The 21,117-nt window shown below is 50.5% G+C and overlaps 1 protein-coding gene across 3 annotated transcripts; it reads right to left on the bottom strand.

Moving 5' to 3' along the window:
* Window positions 1–3,292: 3,292 nt before the first annotated feature.
* Window positions 3,293–20,915, bottom strand: LHX2 (LIM homeobox 2; the record flags this gene model as incomplete). 3 transcript variants are annotated; one of them, XM_080927542.1, is made up of 5 exons in its annotated part: window positions 3,293–3,580; window positions 12,412–12,617; window positions 17,857–18,284; window positions 19,200–19,402; window positions 20,796–20,915. In XM_080927542.1, 5 exons carry the CDS (start codon window positions 20,913–20,915, stop codon window positions 3,293–3,295), a joined length of 1,245 nt encoding a protein of 414 aa, XP_080783668.1. The 3 variants fall into 3 exon arrangements, with proteins under 3 accessions (XP_080783668.1, XP_080783669.1, XP_080783670.1); XM_080927543.1 differs by having other exon boundaries at window positions 17,857–18,260; XM_080927544.1 differs by lacking the exons at window positions 19,200–19,402; window positions 20,796–20,915 and having other exon boundaries at window positions 17,853–18,036.
* Window positions 20,916–21,117: the final 202 nt, after the last annotated feature.

The raw sequence follows: 21,117 nt of genomic DNA, 5'->3' as shown, positions 1-21,117 counted from the left end.
GGTACTGCCTTAGCTTCTGCCTGTGTTCTCCCTCAGATGGTGCCGTCCATGAGTGAGCAATCCACCACTCAAGGTCTTCATCATCCATCACTGTCCACTCTGAGTTTTCATCTGTTGGACCCCCAGCTCTAGAACTTAGACAAGCATTGTCAGAGAGGACTCACCTCCCCTCAGAAAACTTCTTCAGAAGCATTGCAACTATAGTTGAAGGTAGTAAAGACCAAAAGAGCTAAGTGCCTTATTCATGGTACTCACAGCTAAGATTACAGAGGAGCTTGCCCATCTGCCCAGGACCTCCCTACTCTGTGGACAAGGAGTGATGAAGTGGGATAGGCTCGTGATGGAGACTGCCCATGCTGAGCTTCTTTGTAGATCTCAGGACAAAGGGAAACCCCATCTACACCAAATGTGTACCACCTGCTTTTCCTGGCTCTTCCTTGCTCTGACCTTCCTTCCACTTCCTTATTCCCTGAGTATTTCTTCAACAACCCTAAGGGACTCACATCTCCTGTTTCATTCTTCAGAATAGCATCCTTCAGGATCTGAGCCTGCGTCAGGATCTCCCTCCATTCCCAAGTCTGCCTTTCTCTGTCCCCATCTTTTTGTCTCCCTGTCTTTTTCTGTCACTCCAACTCTATTTCTTCAGTGTGGTATTTCTCTGCTACTACCCACATGTGTGTCTCTGTCCCTCCTGCTCGGCATCTCTGCCTCTGTCTCTAAGTATCTCTGTGTCATTGTCTTTCTGTCCTAGTATCCTTGCTGGTCGCCCTCCCCCCCAACACACACACTCTTTGATTCTGGATCTTGAGAGAGGAACTCCTCCCACACCTCACTCCAGAGTCCCCCATCTCTGGCCCAGTAGCAGACCTGTCTTCTAAACCTGCTCCTGTAGCAGGGCGGGGGACCCCGGGGCACCATTCCCAGGCCTTCTCCATCTGGGTGGCTGTGCTGACAGATGAGATAGTAATCAGGCACCGCTCTGCCCAGGCCTGAGCAAGGGGCACAACAGGGCTATGCGGGGGTGTCTGGGTACTGTTCACATTCACGTGTGTGCACGTCTGAGGCTGGGTGCAGGTCCCCCCCATGTGGGGTGGTCTGATGTCTGGCTGAGTCTACCCGGGAGCGTCTGGGCCTGTTTATGTCTGTCTACAGGCATCAGATCTGAGTCTTTATGAGGTGCTGTCTGGGTAGAAACTTCTTAGCTGGTGGGTCTGTCCCTCTAGGGTCCCCTGACAATGGGCTTGGGTACATGTTCATGGGGGTGATTGGAGTCCTTGTGTATCTGTGGCCGTCCATTAACCAGACCCTCTGTTGGCATCCTCATGCGGTCCTAGTAGAGAATGCACAGGTAGAAAAGGTGATGCCCGTTGCTGCTCTCCCCTCTTGCTTGCATATATAACCAAGAATGCAGCGTCTGCTAAGTCTAAAGCTTGGGGTCTGGGACTGATTATGAGACCCCAAGCAAGTGAACTAATCTTGCTGAGTTTCCTTTGTTGATCTAAACCAAATAAAATTAATCTCGAGGAGCTGGAGAGATGGCTCAGTACTGGCTGTTCTTTCAGGGGGCTGGGGTTCAATTCTCAGCACCCACAGGGCAGTTCACAACAATCTATAACTGCAGCCCCAGGGCATCCAACACCTCTTCTGACCTTCATGGACCTCAAACATGCACATGTTGCACAGACATATATGCAGGCAAACCATCCATGCACGTACTACTAGTAGACATTAATAATTAAAAAACCCATCTGAGGTGTGAGATGTGTGAATGGGTACATCCAGGGTGCTTCCCTGCCAGGTCAGGGAAGGGACCAGCAGAGACTCGGGGTACAATGACATCCCACGTTTTGGCTTAGGTAGCAGGAGCATGAGTGTGTTCACATGGAAATCATTAGTCAACCTCTTGTGTTCAGGTATGTACACGTATTTCTAGAAGCTTCCCCAAACTTTACCAGGTTCCTATTTGCTGGATCTTAAATGATGGTAATGATAATGATGTGTGTGTTTGGTTTTTAAAACGTATGTCCAAACAGTTCAGGCCTGGCTTCTAGTACTGGACCTAGGCCTGCCTCGTTGCATCCTCTCTCCACTCCTTGCTGTGATAGCCAAAGGAGGAGAGAGACCCCGGACCCGGTCAGTCTGCCCCAGCCACAATGATCCTCTGGGTCTTCTAAGCAGCAGGCTACTGAGGGCTTGTCAGGGGTGGCTGCTGCATCCAGAGAGTCATGAGCCCTAGGAGCACTTGTCTGGCCCAGCTGCAGGTATTCTGACGTCATGAGCATGCGCCTGGATACACCGCATCGCCCCCACTCTCCTCTTCATAAAAGACACTGAGAACTCAGCGCAGCCACACACCCCACCTTAGGTGTCCGTTCTTTGTGCTCACCCCACTGCCGCCTGAGAGCCATCGCTGCATCTTACAGCAGAAGAAACCGGCAGAAAGAGGCAGAATAGTTTTGTACACGTCAGAACGTGTCACACACTTGCCTCTCCTGTTGCCAGTTCTTTAAGTGCAAGACCTAGATGTCTTTAGATTGCCGTCCATCACCCCTAACCGTGACACCGAGAAGGGATCTCAAGAACATTCGGTAGGTAGTTGAATAGCCTGGGATTGGTCTCCAGGCTTCAAGGAAACACTCTGTCCTCTTTCACTACAGAGTACCAGCACTGAGTCTTCTCGATAAGTGATTTTTATTACTGGTTAGGGTTTACAAATTCTGATATCCGAACAGACTTCCACCTTAAAATTCTAAAACAAGAAAGCGACCGTTGGAGGGGATTTGATTTTTTTTCCTTATTTTTTTTTTTTCTTTTTTCTTTTTAGGACTATTCAAAGTAACAAACTTTTTTTGTTTTTGTTTTTTTTCCTTTTTTACATTTTGCTCTGGTCATAAATATACAGAGAGAAAAAGAGGGAGAGGAAAAAAAACGAACAATTCATCCAAAGTATGAAGATAAAACAGTATTCCTAAGGCACGTGGCAGTCTTTGAAAATACGGAAGCTCTCAGCCAACTTAAATTATTTGTTGTTTTCCTCGCTCAGTCCACAAAACTGTACAGGGACACAAATGTTGTGTTGCAGATATATCTCCCAAGTAATTCCTCAGCACACACCGCTGCGTTAGCCTGACGCACAATTCTTTTTTTCCCCCTCTGTTTCCAGGCGAGATCCTAAAACGTGGTTAGTTAGTTGCTCAAACCTCTATTTTTAAAATACACTTGGAATTCAACTAAAGATAATTTCTTTTTTAAAGAAATCGTGGGGGCTTGGGGAGAAGGGGGTGGCGAGTCATTAGAAAAGGTTGGTAAGAGTCGTTTGTGAAGGGCTGTGGGGCTCATGGCCCTCCAGGTTGCCAGGCACAGAAGTTAAGACTGACGTCACAGTCGGCAGGGTGGGGCTAGTCAAGTCTGTGAGGGTTGTGGGAGTGCTGGAGGGGCTGAGCGAGGCGTTGGACAGCTCCGAAGCGGGCCCTGACGGCGTCCCTGTCTGCAGCGTGGCATCCGACGTCTTGTCCACACCCGTGTTTTCCTGCCGTAAAAGGTTGCGCCTGAACTTGGCCCGGGCATTCTGAAACCAGACCTGTGTGGAACAACAGGGGAAGACTGGTTAGGGGGAGGTGGGGACGGACGGGAGGGGGGGGGTAAGCTGTAACTCATGGATGCTCAACTCAGCTCAACCTGGCCTGGCAGGAGGTCTAGAAAGCCCATGTCACATTTTCTCTTTACAAAAATAAAATAAAAATTTATTTTCTCTGGTGGCTATGACCGGGTTGCCTTCCTGCCAGGACATTTCTTTCAGTACTGAGCTTCTTGCCGTGGGACTGAGACTGAGACCTTGAAATGCCAGTAGCCAAATGTAGCCAGTGTAGAAAGAAAGAAGGGACAATATTAATGATTGAGATCATAGAGAAAATATTTTGTACGTGTTGGATTAAATGATAAATATTAAAATTCATTTTATCTGTTTCCTTATACTTTTTTCAATGTAGCCACTAGATGTAGTTGAAATAGGTGGCTCTTGTCACATCTGTCATTGAAAACAAAAAACAAATTTGAGCCACAGACAATTGAAAGCCTGGGGTAGACAGTACTCCCCACAAGTTCTTATGAGGTCAATCTTTCTTTCACTGTCTGATGGTCATTGTCCATAAACACTAGAATGTCATGAAGAACGTGAGAATGAATGAATGAGTTAGGAATAAGGCAGTGGTCAGGATCCTACTTTTTTCTCTCAGCCAAGGAAGCACTGAAGTGCAGAGAATACCAGAGAGACAGTCTGAAGGATTACTTTCACTCCTCCTGGGGTACATCACACTCTCGCGCACACACACACACACACACACACACACACACACACAGAGAGAGAGAGAGAGAGAGAGAGAGAGAGAGAGAGAGGAAGAGAGACATCACACTTATAGCCACACACACACACACACCCTGTTCATATCAGTAAAGATGTGCACAAAACTCACCCACATTCCCCCAAGCCTTCTCTACAGCAGAGACTTTGTGGTATGAAGGAGCCTGTGCAGTGCTAAAGGAAATCCTGGGCACTAGTGGGGATTGGGTAGTTATTCCTCCCAAAGGAAAAGTCCAAAAGGCTGGGCCCCTCCACTTCCTTTTGCCTAAGAGAGCCCCTGGCCAGACGCTTCCCCATAAAACAAAGTGCCTTGGGGATTCTGAGGACTCAAGGCTGTCCAGCTGCGTGTTTCCAGATGTGTCTACATCTGCCTGTCTTCCCAGTGTCTCTGGCAGGGGTGGGATGGGCCAGCTCTTGACTTCACCCTCCCCTCAGGACCACCCCAGCTGCAAGAAGCCTGTGGCCTCAAGCCCCCACTTCAGATGTCCTGACAGAATTTGGGCTCAATTAGCAGCTCAGTCTGGCAGGAAGGAAAGATATGTCCCCCATGAAGTAGAGAACAAAGCTCATCCCTAGAACACTGATCCCCTCAAGGAGAAAGCACATTTCTCCAGCTCTCTGCCTAAAGGAAGCTTATCAGTCCTTTGCAGGGCTAGCAGAAGGGCGTGAAGCTTCAGAGACCACCCGAGCGTGGCACTGCCCATCTAGGATGGCCAGGTCCTACCTGGCTGGCTCTAGAGTCTGCAGTGGGAGACTCTGCTCATCTGGCCTAGGGGGTAGCTGGGGAATGGATGGAGGACATGATTTCCTCAGTCTCATGAAGGTCACCAGAGCCTTCCTGCTGCTGCTCCCCAGCCCCTGTCCTGGCCAAAGCATGTGGGCAGGAGCTGGAGGGGAGGAGCCCTTTGAGTCCTGGGAGTGGGCTCACTGTTCCTCCTCAGGGGCCCCAGGACCTTAGGAAGGCTGGAAGCCCTAAGCTGCTGCCTGTTAGCTATTTCCCAGGCGTTGCCCCAACAGCTCATGTGTAAACAATGACACCATCTTCACAGCTGCGGTTCTCAGCTTTACGGGATCCCAGGCACTAGGAATCTGCTCAGTGGAAATCTAAGGTCAACCTCAAACCTGGCTATTCAAGGCTTTACCAAAATCATAAGCATTTCAAAAACTCCTCTCCCTAAGGAATATTGGGGGGCGGGGACCCTGTCCAACCTTAGGAATAGAACAGAGAAGGTAAAAATTAAATGTTGGTAATATATGTAATACTGCGGCTGTGGATCACACTCTAGAAATGGTGACATGCTATCATGTGACTTGTGTCAGGTACCTTGCCACCCTGTTCCAGCCCTGGTTAACACCTGCAGTGAGCCAGGTACATGGTTTCTATTATTAGCTCCATTTTATAGATTTGAAAGTTACATACCCATGGTCATACAGAAGCTAAGCAGATTGGATGTTTGCCATAGGAATATCCATGCTCTTCCTACCTACGCTCCTGAGTAGGTCAGCAAGTAACGGCTGAATGAATGAATGAATGAACAAATGATTGAAGCAGCTTGGGCAGTGGAAAGAGCACTGGACATATCTTTCAGGCCTGCCTCTGCCACTGACCAGCCAAGTGAACTTTGACTAGTTAATCCTGTCCTCTGAGCCTGCTTCCTACTTGTACAAAAGGAAGGCTGGGGCACATGTCTTTAAGGCTTCTTGGGGTTCACATGGGCTGGGATCCCAGGGCAGCTGTGAATAGCATATAAAAATAATCTGTTCTACCTACCCATCCTCCTTGAGCTCCACTCTACATGCAGAGGTCTGAGGTTGTGCTTTTGGGACAGCAAGGACAAGCTCAGGGACAGAACCATCAGGACACAACTCATCCTGGGCCTTGCAGTCACTGCTTCAGCCCGGCTCAGAATGGGTCCTGGTGAGTCCCAGGAGAGTGAAGATACAGCGTCACGATGTGACCCCTGCCTAGGCGCCAACAGTCTAAAGAGCTGTTTTTTTAGGCTGGCTAACCTCTGTCCCTTGATTGCTTTCATTGAGGAGGCTGGGAGAGGGAGGCACAGGCCTGCAACCCCAGCACTCAAGACAAAAGCAAGGAGATGGCAGGATCATGAGTTCCAGGCCAGCCTGGACGACAAAACAAGGCCCACTGGAACTGCCACCAAGTCTACTGGAACACTAAAGAAGCCATCCAAAAGGTGACCCCTCATACCCAAAGATGCTGACTGGGACATTTCTTAGCGCAGCAGTGGTTATGTCTAGTGCCAACCAGATAAGCTGTGGAAGCATAACCCCAGCAACTTGACCAAGTCCTGGGGGAAATGCAACAAAAGAGAAGGGATGAAAAATTACAGCACCCAGGGAAAGAGGATTGTCATGAGTTTGAGGACAGTCTGCAGCTAGAGTGAGTGCCAAGCCAGCTTGAGGTACAGAAAGAGAAATGACACTCCTTCCCAAAGTCTGGGGATCTAGCTCAGTCTACAGAGTACTTGACTAGCATGTATTAAATCCTGAGCTTGATATAATATATATATAGAAGAGGACAGAGTATCAGGACTTCAAGGTCATCCCAGGCTACCTATCATGCTCAAGGTCATCCTAGGCTACCTATCAAGCTCAAGGTCAACCTGAACTACATCATGTCTCAAAAAACAAAATCCTCCTTTAGAAACAAATACCAACAACTCAATTACAGCCTCTGGTGTTATAATTCATAAAGAAGGTATTAATGGTGGTCGTTATCCCTCTGTAGTTAAGTCAGGCACTAGCTGAACAAAGCTCTAAGCATTTGGTCCATGTTAGTTCATGGTCCCTGTAATAATCCTGTGGTATAGGCCTGCATATTAGTGTCAGAGCCAGAGATAAATGGAACTGACATGTGGATCCTTTAAGTCCCTTCCTTGTCTCCGACCAGTTAGCCTCAAAATTATGAATTACTGGGGTCTGTGTTTTCACAGTGACATTTCTCCCTATTTGTCTTATGGGTCTGAATGACGTCTCTATTTTGTGATCTTTAAAAAAAAAAAGATTTATTCAGAGTTTGGAGAGATGTGTCAGTGGTTAGGAGCACTGACTGCTCTAGTTCCAGAGGCTCTGGTATCCTCGCACAGACATTCATGCAGGCAAAAACATCAGTGCATGTAAAAATAAATAAACCTTTTATAAAAAGTTTCTTCAAAGAACTAAAAAACAGTCAGCACTGGGTAGAATTCAAGAGCTCTTAATTTCAAGCCCCCAGGTCTGTCGCTGAATTGCTGTGACATGTTGGGAAGTTTTTCCACCTCTCTGGGAGGATGTTTCCTCTCCTGCACAGCTCAGTGGAAGAGCACTTGCTTAGCATGTGCAAGCTCCTGGGTTGGATCCCTGTGACCATAAGAATGGAAACAAACGATTCAAGACCCTTCATCTGGGAGACTCCCTCCCAGTGTGTTTACGTCTGCCCTGAGGTTGTCTAAAGCCAGGCAGGACAATGACCATGCTGTAAGTAGGAACCAGAGCTTCAGGGAGATGAAGTCATTCGCTTGCCCTTCAGGGAAGTCTGCGCTACTGCCTACACCCGCTCAGATGCCCACTGCACGCTCTTACTGCACCCCTTTGAATTCTCTTCCGGGCTAATGACAACTAACATGATGGGGAAAATAGTTTTGAGCCATTGGCACTTAAAATGTTCTTTTACATTCATACCAGGAATCCATACAGAGACTTCACCTACCCAGATCTATCAGCTGACCACTCCTTAGGGAGCCCAGGGCATCTGCATACCCTCCAAGGACAAGAGGTGTGGATGTGGTTAGGAAGTCCACACCGGCAAGGCATGTCATAACAAACCTCTGTTCAGGAAGCCACTGTGACTCCTCTTGGTCACCTTCCCCAACTCTGGACCATGAGTGTTGTGGCTGCCATGTGCTGGTGGTGACAAATGGAAGTTCTGATGTCCTCAAAGTGTTGCTATGTATTCCTGGAACCTCGGCATTCTGCAGCTGGGTCCAAGTCACAATCCCATGCTTTGATAGATCCCTGGACTCAAGACCAGTCTGAGCTTAACTCCTAGCTTAAACCAAGCCTCACTGAACTTCAGTTTTCCCAACTATAAAATAAGGGGAGAAAAAAAAAAAAAAAAAAAACTAAAGACATTGAAATCCCTACAAAGACACAATGCTATGTGACATTAACATATGTGCACGGAGCCAATCCCTTCATTTTCTCCTTGAAATATCCAGTCAGGTAAGCGTTAGTGTTTTCATTATTGTTATCATTATTGGATACAGGGACTCACATAGTCGACGCTGGTTTTGAACTCACTTGAACTGATCCTCCTGTCTCTACTGAATACTAGAGTAAAAGACATGCTCTACCACGTGCAGCTTTCGAGGTGCTGGGGGATCACACTTGGGGCTTCCGATATGCTATGCTAGCACTCTACCAACTGCAATACAGCTGAGGTCACTGAGACTTGGATGAGTTAACACCAAGGATCATTCAGAGCAGGAGCAGGAGAGCTGAACTAGGACCTCATTGCAACCGCCTCCAGGTTCCAACAGGGATGCTGCACCCCCTGGCTTACAATGTTGGTGGAGCTCACACGGTATATACGAAATGCTGCATAGGGCCACCATAGGGCCACCATTCTCCCTCATACATATCATGCATTGCTCACCTCTGGGAACACAACTCAATTTCAATCCCTTTGTCCTGAAAACTTCTGAAGGGTTGAGGTGAACCATGGCTTGTGGGGAAAAGGGGGGGGGGGTGTTAGGGAACACGAAAGGATCTAGTACCACTAAGCTGGTGAACTGCTTCTAGAATCATTTTATCTGACTTTATTTTCTAACATAGTTTTGTTTGTTTGTGGTGTTGACAATCTACCCAGGGCTGTTTGTATGCCAATTAAACACTAAAGCAACCCCCCCAACCAGGTTCTTACCATGCAGCCTACCTAGTCTGGCCTTAAATTTGAGGTCTCCCTGCCTCAGCTTCCCAACTGCTGGGATTATATACAGGAATGGGCTAACCTGCCCTTTTGAGAAACTGCTTAATAGAGACCTACTATGTGCAAGTAGCCATCTGAGCCAGCAGCTTTACCCCAAGTGTAAGTTAGCCTCCTTCAAATTTCACAGATAGGGTATTGGGGTCAGAGAGGAGCACCAAACCTCAGGGCAGGTAACTCAAGGGGGATTTGAGCCAGTCCATCACCTTCCAAAGCCACATTAACAGTTGTCTCACCCCAAATCACTCCCAGCCTAGGTTGCCAAGGTGTCCCATTGACAAGGCAGGGCAATGAGGAGCAAGCCCCACCTTGGCCATTCCTGGTTGTGTAGTCCACAGCAAATCACTTAATTTTATACCTCTTAGAAACCCTACTCAACTGACAAAAATATATTCATATAGTATTATGCCAAAATGCTTTTAAAAATCTGTACATGTATCTCTCTTTTTTAAAAAAATAAAATTGTAAGAAAAAAAATACAAAAAAAAAAAAAAAAAAAAAACAACTCCAAAAAACAACCCTACTCAGCTGCCAGGTGGTAATGGTACACACCTTTGGTCCCAGTGCCTGGGAGACAGAGGCAGGGGGATCTCTGAGAGTTCGAGACCAGCCTGGTCTACACAGCAAATTTCAGGACAGCCAGGGCTACCCAGAGAAATCCTGTCTTGAAAAACAAAAACAAATCTAAATCTTCTCAACTGTAAAACAGGCAGGAAAAGATTAAGGTGAGGTAGCTACGTGGCTAAAAAGACGCTTTGCAGTTGGGCTCTTTAAAAAGAAAAATTATTTGTATAGAAGATGGCAAGAGGTGCGGAAGGAAGAGAGACCCTACCCCAAGCTACAGGCCCCAAGCGATGCTCAAACTCTCGGGAACGCCAGCCTGGGTTGGCTCAGAGGAGAGGGTACTCTGCCCATTGGCTGAACAATTGCCAGCAAAGTGTGGCTATGGGCAGGCAGAAATTATTTCGGCCTTCATGTGCTCATGTGCACTGTGGGAAAAAAAGTCCTAACACTTGACATAGAGTGCCTGCAGGATCCATTCCACCACTATCCGAAACTAATTACTCCAAGGAGAAACTGGTTGCTCTGTAGTTGTCTCTAACCAACAGATGAGTGTCTTCCAGGCCAGGACCAAAATTCATCTAAGTGCCCTAGAGCCTGTCTCCAAGAGGTAAAGGAATAAGAGAGAGCTAAGCTGAAAATACTACGTGCTTCTAAGCCAGGAAACCCTACTACCTCCTACCTCCAAAGAAGCAGGGTCGGACTCTTCTGTATCACGACTATTAAGACTGAACTGTGAGTTTAGTCTAGACAACTGGGAGAAAGACATGCCCTAATTGGTGGCCTTTTTACAAATGAGAAAGCTATGGCTCAGAGAAGGTAACTGATTTGTCCAAGACACACAGCAGGTGAAATAAACCATGGGGTCATTGTGAGCCCAGGTTTTTCTGAACTCCAGATCTCCCCTGCTTCCCAGCATCCCACAAGGCATCTAGAAAGAGAGTGAAGCTACAAACCAGAGAAAAGTATTAAGTCCTCAGCCTGGGCTATCCCCAAACTAAAGGAGAGAACTCTGAGGTGGGGGGGGGTGCAGCAGGAGGTCTCCAAGGATGGTCTGAGACCTATCCCCAAGAAAGTAAAAGTCGTGAGAACTGGCCAGAGTAACTTGAACACTGACCTCAGCAGTGCAAACCCCACCCCACAGCCAGCCATAGTCCAGGCCAGAAGAACCAAAGGCTACCTAGCACAGACCAAACAGTGAGGGGCTGACTCAGAGAGGCTCAGCAGCATGCTATCGGACCTCTCTTACTTCCCTTGATACATCACCAGTGGCTGAAGTGACACCCAGAGACTTCAAAGGTAGCCACCTGGTGGGTTCCATCATGGTCTGTAGATCTCTGAGGTCTGCACCCTCACTCCCACCAAAGTCAGTCATGCCCATCACCACTGACAGACACCCTATTAAGTTTTGTTTTGCTTTCTGACAGACACTGAAACTTTCTTAATAGAGGCTGTGCAGCTCTTCTGATTTGTCACTTGCTCAGCTTTCAATATCCAGGATCTGTCCTTGCACAAATCGGGTTGGTCAAACTTCCTTTTGTTTTGTGTTTTGGTTAAACTTTTCCTGGAGGGGTGAGGGAGGTTCTGCCTTGTAAGATGGGGAAACTGAGGTCTAACAACCAGGACTGTTCATCTCAGTTAAAAACATAACTAACTAACTTAATGCTATTTTTTTAACTAGCGTCCACCCAGCATAAAGCATCAGGTTATTGTCACTTAACATCACTTCAGTAGCACCTCCCATCAGTGGCATGGCTGGGTGATTCTTCGTGCATTTCACGTATTGTAAACTGAAGCGGGGGTTGTGCATAAGAGGTTTGTTTAGCGCTATGAATGAGTATCAGAAAAACAGAAAGTTTGAAATTTGTTGTCCCAAAATGGTGCCACAAGTTTGGGCCCCAGACTAGAATTTTCAACATCTTTGGAAGCATGGAAATGCCATGAAAGTTCCAGATCCTGTCTAGAACACCACACCATCTCCAATCCTTGTTTCCTGTAAAGTCTGGGAGACAGACAACATAAAACAAACGAATGAACGAACGAACGAACGAACGACAACCCAGGAGATAAGTAAGAGCTGCCAGAGGAAAATCCAAGAAGAGGAAGATTGACACGGGGGCAAATGGACAGAGAGGAACAACTTAAGGCACTAAAAGTCCCTTGGGTGGGGACAAAGCAGGGGGCCTCTGGATTCATCTGAAATACTTGAGCCTCTTCAAACACACATTGGAGAATCATTTGAGTAATAGATGATAACTAAGAACGCTTTACCACCAGGAGAAAAAAAAAGCCAAGAGTGGAGACAGAGGGCCACACAAAGAGAGAAAAATGAGGACAAAAAACTGGGAATATGTGATGGTAAAAAGGCTGACATCCTAAGACAAACTACAAAGGGAGAAAAGGGCAAAGACAGATAGGCAGAAGGTTCTTCCAAAAGTCCTGGTCCGTGTGAGATTCTGCCTCAGGCCTTGGCAGCTCCAGATGCCCCCACCCTGGCCCAGCTGACCTGGAGGACTCTCTTGGTGAGGCCGGTCTTTTGCGCGAGCTGCTTCAAGTCCTTGGCATCGGGATTGTGGTTAATGGCAAAGTAAGACTTCATTGTCCGAAGCTGGTGGTGCTTGAAGGAGGTGCGCATGCGCTTTGTCTTTTGGCTGCTGGGGTAGGGCTGGTCACGATCCAGGTGTTCCGCATCGTTCTCGTTACAGCTCAGCGCTGGGAAAGGGGACGCAGAAGCAGCAGGTGAATTTCCTGACTCTGCCTGGTCGCCAAGTCCACACCGCCCACTGACAAACACATCTAGTCCGAGAACCCGGTTGTGTGCACACACAATGCTGAAATGGGAATAATATCCCCATTTTAGATATGGAGAAAATGAAGCTCTCTGAAAATGAGACCTGTCTAGGAAATAGTGGGTTCAACCTTGGAAAAACAAAACCCGGAAGCCACCGTGTCGCAAGAATAATGTGAAGAGCAGCAGCAGCAGCAGCAGAGAGTATTTGGATTCCAGATTCTGCACTAAAAGGTTTTCTCCTTACTCTTTTCCGTGTGTTCATTTTGTGTATGGATAAGAAAAGGGGTTCTGGGGATTGAACTCAGGTCTACAAACTTGGCAGCAAGTCCCTCGACCCACTGGGCTAGTTTGCCAGCCCCTAAAAGGCTTTCTTTGCAAGCACACAGCTGCTGGATAGTTAAAGCAACTCTTTTTTTTACAGATGTTGAGACACAAAGGGAAGGCAGCAAGCCAGGCTCTGACAGTGGTGTGGGCTTGCCATCCCCCGTCCTGCACTCTTTTGTTTCCCAAGTTACTCACCAAGAAAAATCCTGCAGTATCCATCTCCCCTTAGCAGTGAATGGCACCAGTGCCCTGAAGTTCCTGACAGTCTCAATTTCATCCCACTTTCATCAACACCCCCCCCCCCCAAGGACCCAGTGAGCATGGGGGTGGCATGGCTAGGTCTACAGCTGAGAATTGCATTTTGTAGCTTTGTCTTCAGCGCTGACCTGTGAGCTGCTCCCCAGGTTTGCAGAAGAAGCAAATAGAGTTCAGGGAAGCTATAAGAAGCTTATCCATCCTCGGAGGAGAGCAGCAGACTGGGAGGGACTGACGTAAGTTGGAGGAAGAAGGCAACTTATCTTAGATGCCCACCTTAGGCTCTGGCTTTACATGTGTCTCTATCCCAGCACTAATGTTCCCATTTTAGAGGTGAAGAAACTAAAGCCAAGGGAAGGGAGTCACTCTCACACACTGGTAAAGGCTGAGTCTACACGGGAGCCCCACTCCCTTTTCCTGCTGCTCTGCCTCCAGGGGAATCGAGAAAACCTGACTCTTTAGGGAACCTGTCCCCACCCTAAGGGGTTCTACTCAGCTCTGTGGAGGATTCTTGGTTGGGAAGGGGTTAGAAACTTTGGGTGTCAATAACTGCTCAGCTGATGAGGGCATGCAGTAACCCCCCTTTCATCCCAAGTCACCCCATCTTTGCAGAGCTGGGAAGGTATCTTTCAACATAGTTCGTGCCTAGAATAGAGGTGCCCAAATTAGCAAATAAATGTAATCAGTATCTAGTTAGATTTGAATTTCTGATAAACAACAGATATTTTTTAACTGTCAACCATCAAAGATTGCATGGACCCAAAGGAAACTAAAATTTTGTCTAAGATTTTATATGCTGTTTAGGACACTTCTAAATTTTTGCCCAAAATTCAGAATTAAGTGGCTATCCGGACAACACTACTTTAAAAGCCCTCTCTGGGGACACCCTTACTCTTACCCAAATGCCACTGCCTGGATGGATCCTACTTCAAAGCCTGAGCTGTAAATCAGATCCTACGTCAGGGTTTGTATCCACGTGTACCAAAGCATCCAGACACCCCCTCCTTCAACGAGCGTTCCTATCCAGAACATCCATCGGGAAGAATTTAAAGGGGGACCAGAATATGACTCCCACTAGCCAGCAGCACTAAACCACAAGGGAATGGACCCTCCTCTTTCTCCCAGCCCCCAGTTCTGCCGGGTTGGGGCAGGCCTCCCCCAGGGGGAATCTCTGGGCTCATCCCTCTGCCCAGCCCCCACCTGGGCCTCACTGCTGTTAATGAGCTCCGTGGGGACCCTGGCGCCCTGTAGGCCCAAGGGAGGTGCCCTGAGAGCGGCCTACTATGGGGGAAGGTGGTACCGAGGAGGGGGGCGGTGGAAGAGACAGCAGGGGTAGAAAGCTAGAGAATGGGGGCAAAGGGAGGAACTGGACAGAGCCAAGGGAAAGGAGTAGGGAACTAGAAGCTGTGGCAACGAGAAGGGAAAGCAAGGAAGGGGGGCAGTAGGGGGGGAGGGAGACAGAGCGCTGAATGCAGAGTCTGGGAAATAAAGGGGGGGTGTGGTGGGGAGTCCGTGTGACAGAACTAATCCCGGGGCTCAAGGAGACAAGGACCCTATGGAGAAGACTTTTTCCAAACGGCTGTTGCCTAGAAAGTCGAGCTAGGAGGGAAGAGCCTGGGAGCCCTAGGTGGCCGGCCAAGGCCCGGCCGGCGTGAAGGCCCAGGTTGGAGCTGGAGCTGGCGCTGGACCTGGAGGAGCCTGGACAGTGGAAGACCCCCCCCCCCCACTCGCGCCCTTAAAGCCCGGGGCCGTGCAGGGATTCCCCAAGATCAGGTCTGGGGAGGGGCGAGGGGCTGAGAGAAGGGGGGGGAGGACCAGGGCTTTCTCCCCCCCCCCTTTTTCCTCTCAATTAGGCCGATTCAATGGAGCTAAAGAGCTCGTAAAATCATGAATAATTTACTCGTGATCTGTTATTAACCCATCGGGTTTCGAGCTCTTGTCGCTGGGACTGAACCTGTAATCAAATCTGACTTCGCCTCATTTTACTAAAGACGAGACTGTAGGTTCAATTGTCTAAATAATGGATTGGAATCAAATCAGTAATTACGCCGCCAGGCACACACATACACATACACACACTGATACACAGACACACACACAGACACACACACACACACAGACACACACACACACACACACACACACACACACAAAGCTGGGACTCAGGGAGGCCGAGCCGGCCAGCCGATCTGCTCGAGACTCCCGCGGCTGTGGCGCGCAAAGAGAGCCGCAAAGTGCACGTACGGGGCCCCTCGCGGGCTCCGACCACTGATCGTGAGCCCCATACGGACCTGCAGTCCCGCTCCGATTTGAGGGAGATTGTATCCTGCCACAGGGACCAGGGCAGCGCGCCAAGACCAGAGGGTCCGTGGGAGGCGGGCGGCCACAGCTCCCGCCCCGGAAGAACTTTCCGACCCTACGACCTGAGGCCTGGGTCACCCTTCCAGAAGCCCCAGGCCCAGCCCCCCCCCACGCCCCTTCCCACCAAGCGTCCAGCTCTACCTCCCTCGGTAGGACAGCACCACCCCACCCCCATCCCCGAGCTCCCGTTTGCAAAGTGTCCCTGTGTCTGGCCCCTGGGTACGGGGCGCTTACACAAGCAAACTGGTGTCCTCGCATCTGAAGCACGCGTTCCCCTTCCACGAGCACTTGCCTGTACACACAGCCCACAGCCTCATTCTCATTCTGGGTCCCACGTTCCAACCCCAGCCACCCCAAGGCCCACACTGCTGCCACATCTCTCCAGCGGGCGCCCGCCCGGAGACGAAGGAGGAGTCGGAAAGAAAGATCTAGGGAAGTCTGGCTAGGCCCGGCAAGCAACTTAGTCCCGGGAGCCCCGAATAACTGAGCCGCACAGCCGCTGCTTGTGGGCCCGAGCGCCATTCCTTCCAGGACTAAGAGTCCAGGCGGGGTAAGGCCGAGACCCACGCGCTCAATAGTAGCAGACAAACCGAGAAACACAGAAGCTTAAAGAAAAGAACAGAAAGGACGGGAATGAACGAGTGTGGGGGCCAAAGAGAAAAATGAGGTAGCAGAGGGGCCTCTCCGGAGCTCAGCAACCAGCCACATCTCCCGCTGCCTCCTGGGAAGGACAAGGCTGGTCAACAAAAAGCAAAAATAAATCCTTAAACCTCTCACTCTCCTTTTGCACAATCACAAACCGGGAGCCAAACTGGTGCGTCTAAGAAAACACCAGACAACTCCCCACACACCAGACACCCCAGAGCAGACCCCAGTCCCCTCTTTCTTAGGGAAGCTGGCCCACCTGATAAATAGATGCCTCTTGGCTTGGGAAGACACGGGCCTGGACCGGATCTACTCTATTTTAAGGCTAGTGGGTGATGAGGGTGTGAGCTCTAAGGAACGTTATCTTTAGTAGTACTTTCGACAAATTTTAAATCGCTGAACCAACAACCACTTTATCACACTTATCCAACCGGGAGCTGCATTTTCCCCCTTCCTAAGAGGTCCCAGGATCCTCTATCCAGCAATTTCGTTGGACCGAAAAAAAAAAAAAAAAAAAAAAAAAGGACCTACACTAGCCCACATTTCCCTCAGTTCAGACCAGTTAAAACCCTAATGACCGTAATTTCTCCCTCTCCCCCCCAATCCCCTTCCAGCCACAGCCAGTCTACTGCTTGGTTTGTTTTGGTTTTGTAAACCCCTGCCCTTATCTTGTGATTTAGACTAGGGGGAAACGGAGAAAGAAAAAAAAATTGAGCATCATATTTGTTGTTACAAACTTAAGAGGGGAAAGTGACTGCAAATAAACTATTTCGAAAACCAGGCGGGTCCTAAACCTTTCCTGGCCCTGCAGACTTCCGGGCAGATGTTGTTGGGCCTCAGAACCTCCGCAACAGTTCAGAGGCAGGATGGTGCAGGAGTGCGCTTGGGCTTTTCCCGTGCGACAAAGAAATGCGTATTGAGCCCCTCACAACCCACTATGAGGACCTGCCAGCTTCATTCCCTTTGGTGAGAGCTGCTTGCTAGGAGGGGAAAGAAAATCCCCAAGACCTGGAAGATCCGGCTGGACAGAAGGACCCATAGCCCTTGCTGGTAACAGCTCCAAGCCTGTCGCCCTGGGGACATTCCATATAACCGGGCTGCAAGCCAAATCCAATGGTGCTCACGGCCACTGCCAGCCTTTTCTCTTGGGACCCTCACTGCCTAGAGCTGTTGGTCTCCCTCTCCTCTGACACACCACCACCAACTACCACTCGGAGACTGTTTGGTGTCGGTGTCGGCGCCGCCTTTCTTTCTCCCCCCCCTCCCCGCCCCACGTCCCCCACAATCCACACTCCGTACTTTCTGCACAGCAAAGCGGGTGAGGCAAACCAAAGGTACCTCCAAAATACAATTTCTCAGCCACAAGGTCCTGCACCTAGATCACCAATGAACTAAAGCATTCTCGCCTAACGCTTCAACCAAAGGAGCACCGATTAGAAGGAAGCCAGAGTGCTAAAGTCCTTTCTACCGGGCACACTGGTGCGTAGGTAAAGGGACCAGAGTACCCGCTGTACACCAAGCACACCGAAATCTTCCCCGCAATGCCGCCAAAGCTTCAGACGGTCATTCACTCACCGGCGTTGTAGGCGGCCAGATCTGCCCCGGGTCCTGGACTCTTGCGCTTTCTCGGCCTCCCCTTCTGCACAGTGCCCACTCCGTTGTAGTAGGGAAGACCCAGCGGGTTAGCCCCGGCTGAGCCCAATCCTGCGCTCTTAGCTGCTGCGGCTGCCGCTGCCGCCGCTGCCACGTCGGCATGGTTAAAGTGTGCTGGGTATTCGCCCTGCAGAAGTGCCTCGAAGTGCAAGCGGCAATAGACCAGGCTGTCCTTCATGCCGAAGTGGTCGCCGGTCGTCAGCATCTTGTTACACGTGGTGCATGTGAAGCAGTTGAGGTGATAAACCAAGTCCCGAGCACGCATCACCATCTCTGAGGCCGAGATGCCCAGGTGGCAGCGGGCACAGCGCTGCACAGAGAACCGCCTGTGGGGACCATGGAGGGAGGGGCTGTGGGGACAAATGGTTGGGTATCCCCCCATATCCCTATACTCCTCCTCCAGGTGCTGCTGCTGTCACAGGGGGTGGGGGGGTGGGGGTCCCCTTCTCAAGATGGACAGCCTGAACTCCAGTTAGAAGGTGAGCGAAGAGGAAACTAGATTTTAACCCAGGCCTGGCCCTGCTTGAAATAGTTTCCCTTCGCCATCTTCACATCCACAGGAGAGTCTACTTTACTCAGAATCTGAGCAAGTCTTAAGAAAGACTTTACTTAGACTGGGGAGAAACTCCCTCACTTACCCCTTCCTCAACCTTTGCCCCTTCCCTCCAGACCAGCACCTGGGAATCCTACACACCGCTGTAATTTGGAAGAAACAGAGATGGGGAAAGAAAGAAATAGAGACAGAGACACACAGAGAGAATCCATAAATAGACCTAACTCTAAAGCTGGGGGAAGAGAAAGAAGACCTTGGTCTTTACTTTTTAACCTTGGCCAACTTTGACTTCCAGCCTCACCCCCAACCCCCAAAGACGCAGAACTGCTGAGTTACCCTAGCTCTCCCTCCAATTTGGTCTCAGATCAGCCAGGCTGCCAGGGTTTCAGGGTGTCTTACTTCCGGCTCCTCTAGTTGAGTCAAGAAACTTCAGAAGGGGAAGTAGCAGTGAAGACCCCACCCACCCACCCAGGCTGACTTTTTAAGCACCCTAAGTTCTGAAAGGAGGGTACTGTTGGCTTCTCTGTTCCTAAACTTCATGATTTTTTCGAAGGGTGCCCCCAAACTGCTAATTTAGAAAGTTGTCATCAAATGTTGGTGGGTACTGGCTTGGAGAAGAAGGGTCTTGGGGTAGGGCAGCCTGCCCTGGGAGTGAAAGCAAAGGGGGAAGGCGTGGGCCCCTGAAGGCCAGCAGGGTCTGGGCAGGATCTACCTGTAGTAGTCTTCTTTGCAGTAGATGCTGCCATCTTTGCTGAAGCAGGTGAGCTCCGACTCCAGGTTGAGCTTGCATTCACAGCACTTGAGGCAGCGCATGTGCCATTGCTTGTCTACCGCCAGTAGGTAGTAGCGGTCAGAGATCTTGCCCCCACAGCCGGCACACAACGCTGCCCGGTCACTGCTGATGGACGGCATGGTCTACAAAAGGAGAAAGACAGAACACCGCCGTAAGGAACAACCTTTAGCTGTGCTCCCACCAAGAAAACTCGCCCTGAGCTCCTTCCCTGGCCCTGGCTATCCTTGAAACCCGCCTAGAAGACTGTCTAGCTGGGCAGCCCGTATTTTTCTTCATCTAACAGGCCCAGGCTCCAGGCAACCACGGAGCCAAGCTGCAGCGCCTCTTTACAGTTCTAAGTTGTTCTCGGGCCTTAGATCTCCCTATTCCTGCCCCCATGCCCTTGCCCCAGGAATGTCCCCGCAGCGTTTAAGTATTGGGACAGAAGGGGGCTCTTCTCCCAAGCTCTCCAAGGGAATTCCTCAAAGTGTTTATTAAAAGTGTTGGGCCTCAGAAAAGAACTAAGGGGGTAAAGTAAGGTGAGTATTAAAAGTCTCCACACACACTCCTCTTAACAGAGGCAGCAGGGTTCCTGGTCCTAAGCTCAGTAGCCTCTTGATCCTTAGACCAAAGGTTCAGCCCAGAGCAGGTCCAGCAACTTCTGGTTCCCCCGCTTGGGTCTTACAAGAAGGTTAAGTGGGATATAGGGCGACCTTCCAGGAGGGTGCAAGTCAGGCCAAATCTGAATTTTCCCTCTACCAAAATGAGCGGCGGAGGTTTATCCGGGACGAAGGGCTCAGAGGAAACCCGGAGGTCACGGAGCTGTGGCTTTAGAAAAGAGAATCTCGGCCCAGGCTTCCCACCTCCTCGGTCTCTAAAGGTCACTGCAGCCGCTGCTTAGGCAGCGTCTGCTAGTCTGGCCCCGGGGGAGGCTATTTGGGGCCGGGACGGCAGAGCCAGGTACAGAGAACCTAATGGAGTCTCCTTCTGCAGAAGCCAGGCCGGAGCCTGAACTCCGAACCATTGCCTAGCCAAATCTAGCCAGTTAGGAACACGGGTCCCGATCAACGGAAAGTGCTGGCCCAGATGTCGCAGGGCCCAGAAACTGAGCTAAGGAGAGAATCCCAGACTGCCAGAAGACTGAAAGCGACTCAAACCGGCTAGAGCTTTCATCGGTTCTCCCTTTTCCCGAGGCGTCGGCGCCAGGACCAGCAGCCGAGTGGTGGAGAGTCAAGACTGTGGACCGGAGCTACGGGAGCGGGGAGAAGAGAGTGGCCTCGCGCTTCCACTTCTAGAACGGCCGTTCTCCTCCACGCTAGCGGTACAGATCTGGGTTTCAACCTTGACTCCCTCCTCCGCTTTAGAAACCGGGTTTCCCCTGAGTCTGGCGCCCCGGGCCTCACACCCTGTCCGAGGATCTCCCAGCCTTGGTCCCGTGCGCCTGGGAGGACTCTACCTAAAGTTCGGGGAACAGAGACGCTGGCTGGCCCCGCCAGGTCCCAGCTCTCAGCCCCAACTCCACAGCAGCGCGCCTACCGTCTCTGTGTCGCCGCGGTCGATGGCGGAGCTGATGGCCGGAGCCTCGCTCTTGGCCCTGCGGTCCATCTCATCGATGACCCCGTGCACTTCGGGGCCCGACAGACTGTGGAACAGCATCGCGGCGGGACCGGGGACGCGGCTGCCCCGAGGAAGGGCTTGTCCCCCGCCTCAGCTGCCTGGTGCTCCCGGCGTTAGCCGGCCCAATGCATCGCCACCGCGGCCCCGGCCCCGCCCGAGCTCGGCTGCGCCCCCAGGCCGGGCTCCCGGCCCCGGGCGCCCGCGGGCCAGGACGCCTCCCGCCGAGGCGTGGGGGCAGCTA

The sequence above is a fragment of the Micromys minutus genome (assembly GCF_963924665.1).
Source record: "Micromys minutus genome assembly, chromosome: 13".
In the NCBI taxonomy this organism is placed as follows: Eukaryota; Metazoa; Chordata; class Mammalia; order Rodentia; family Muridae; genus Micromys; species Micromys minutus.
This window is presented reverse-complemented; position numbering and strand designations above follow the sequence as displayed.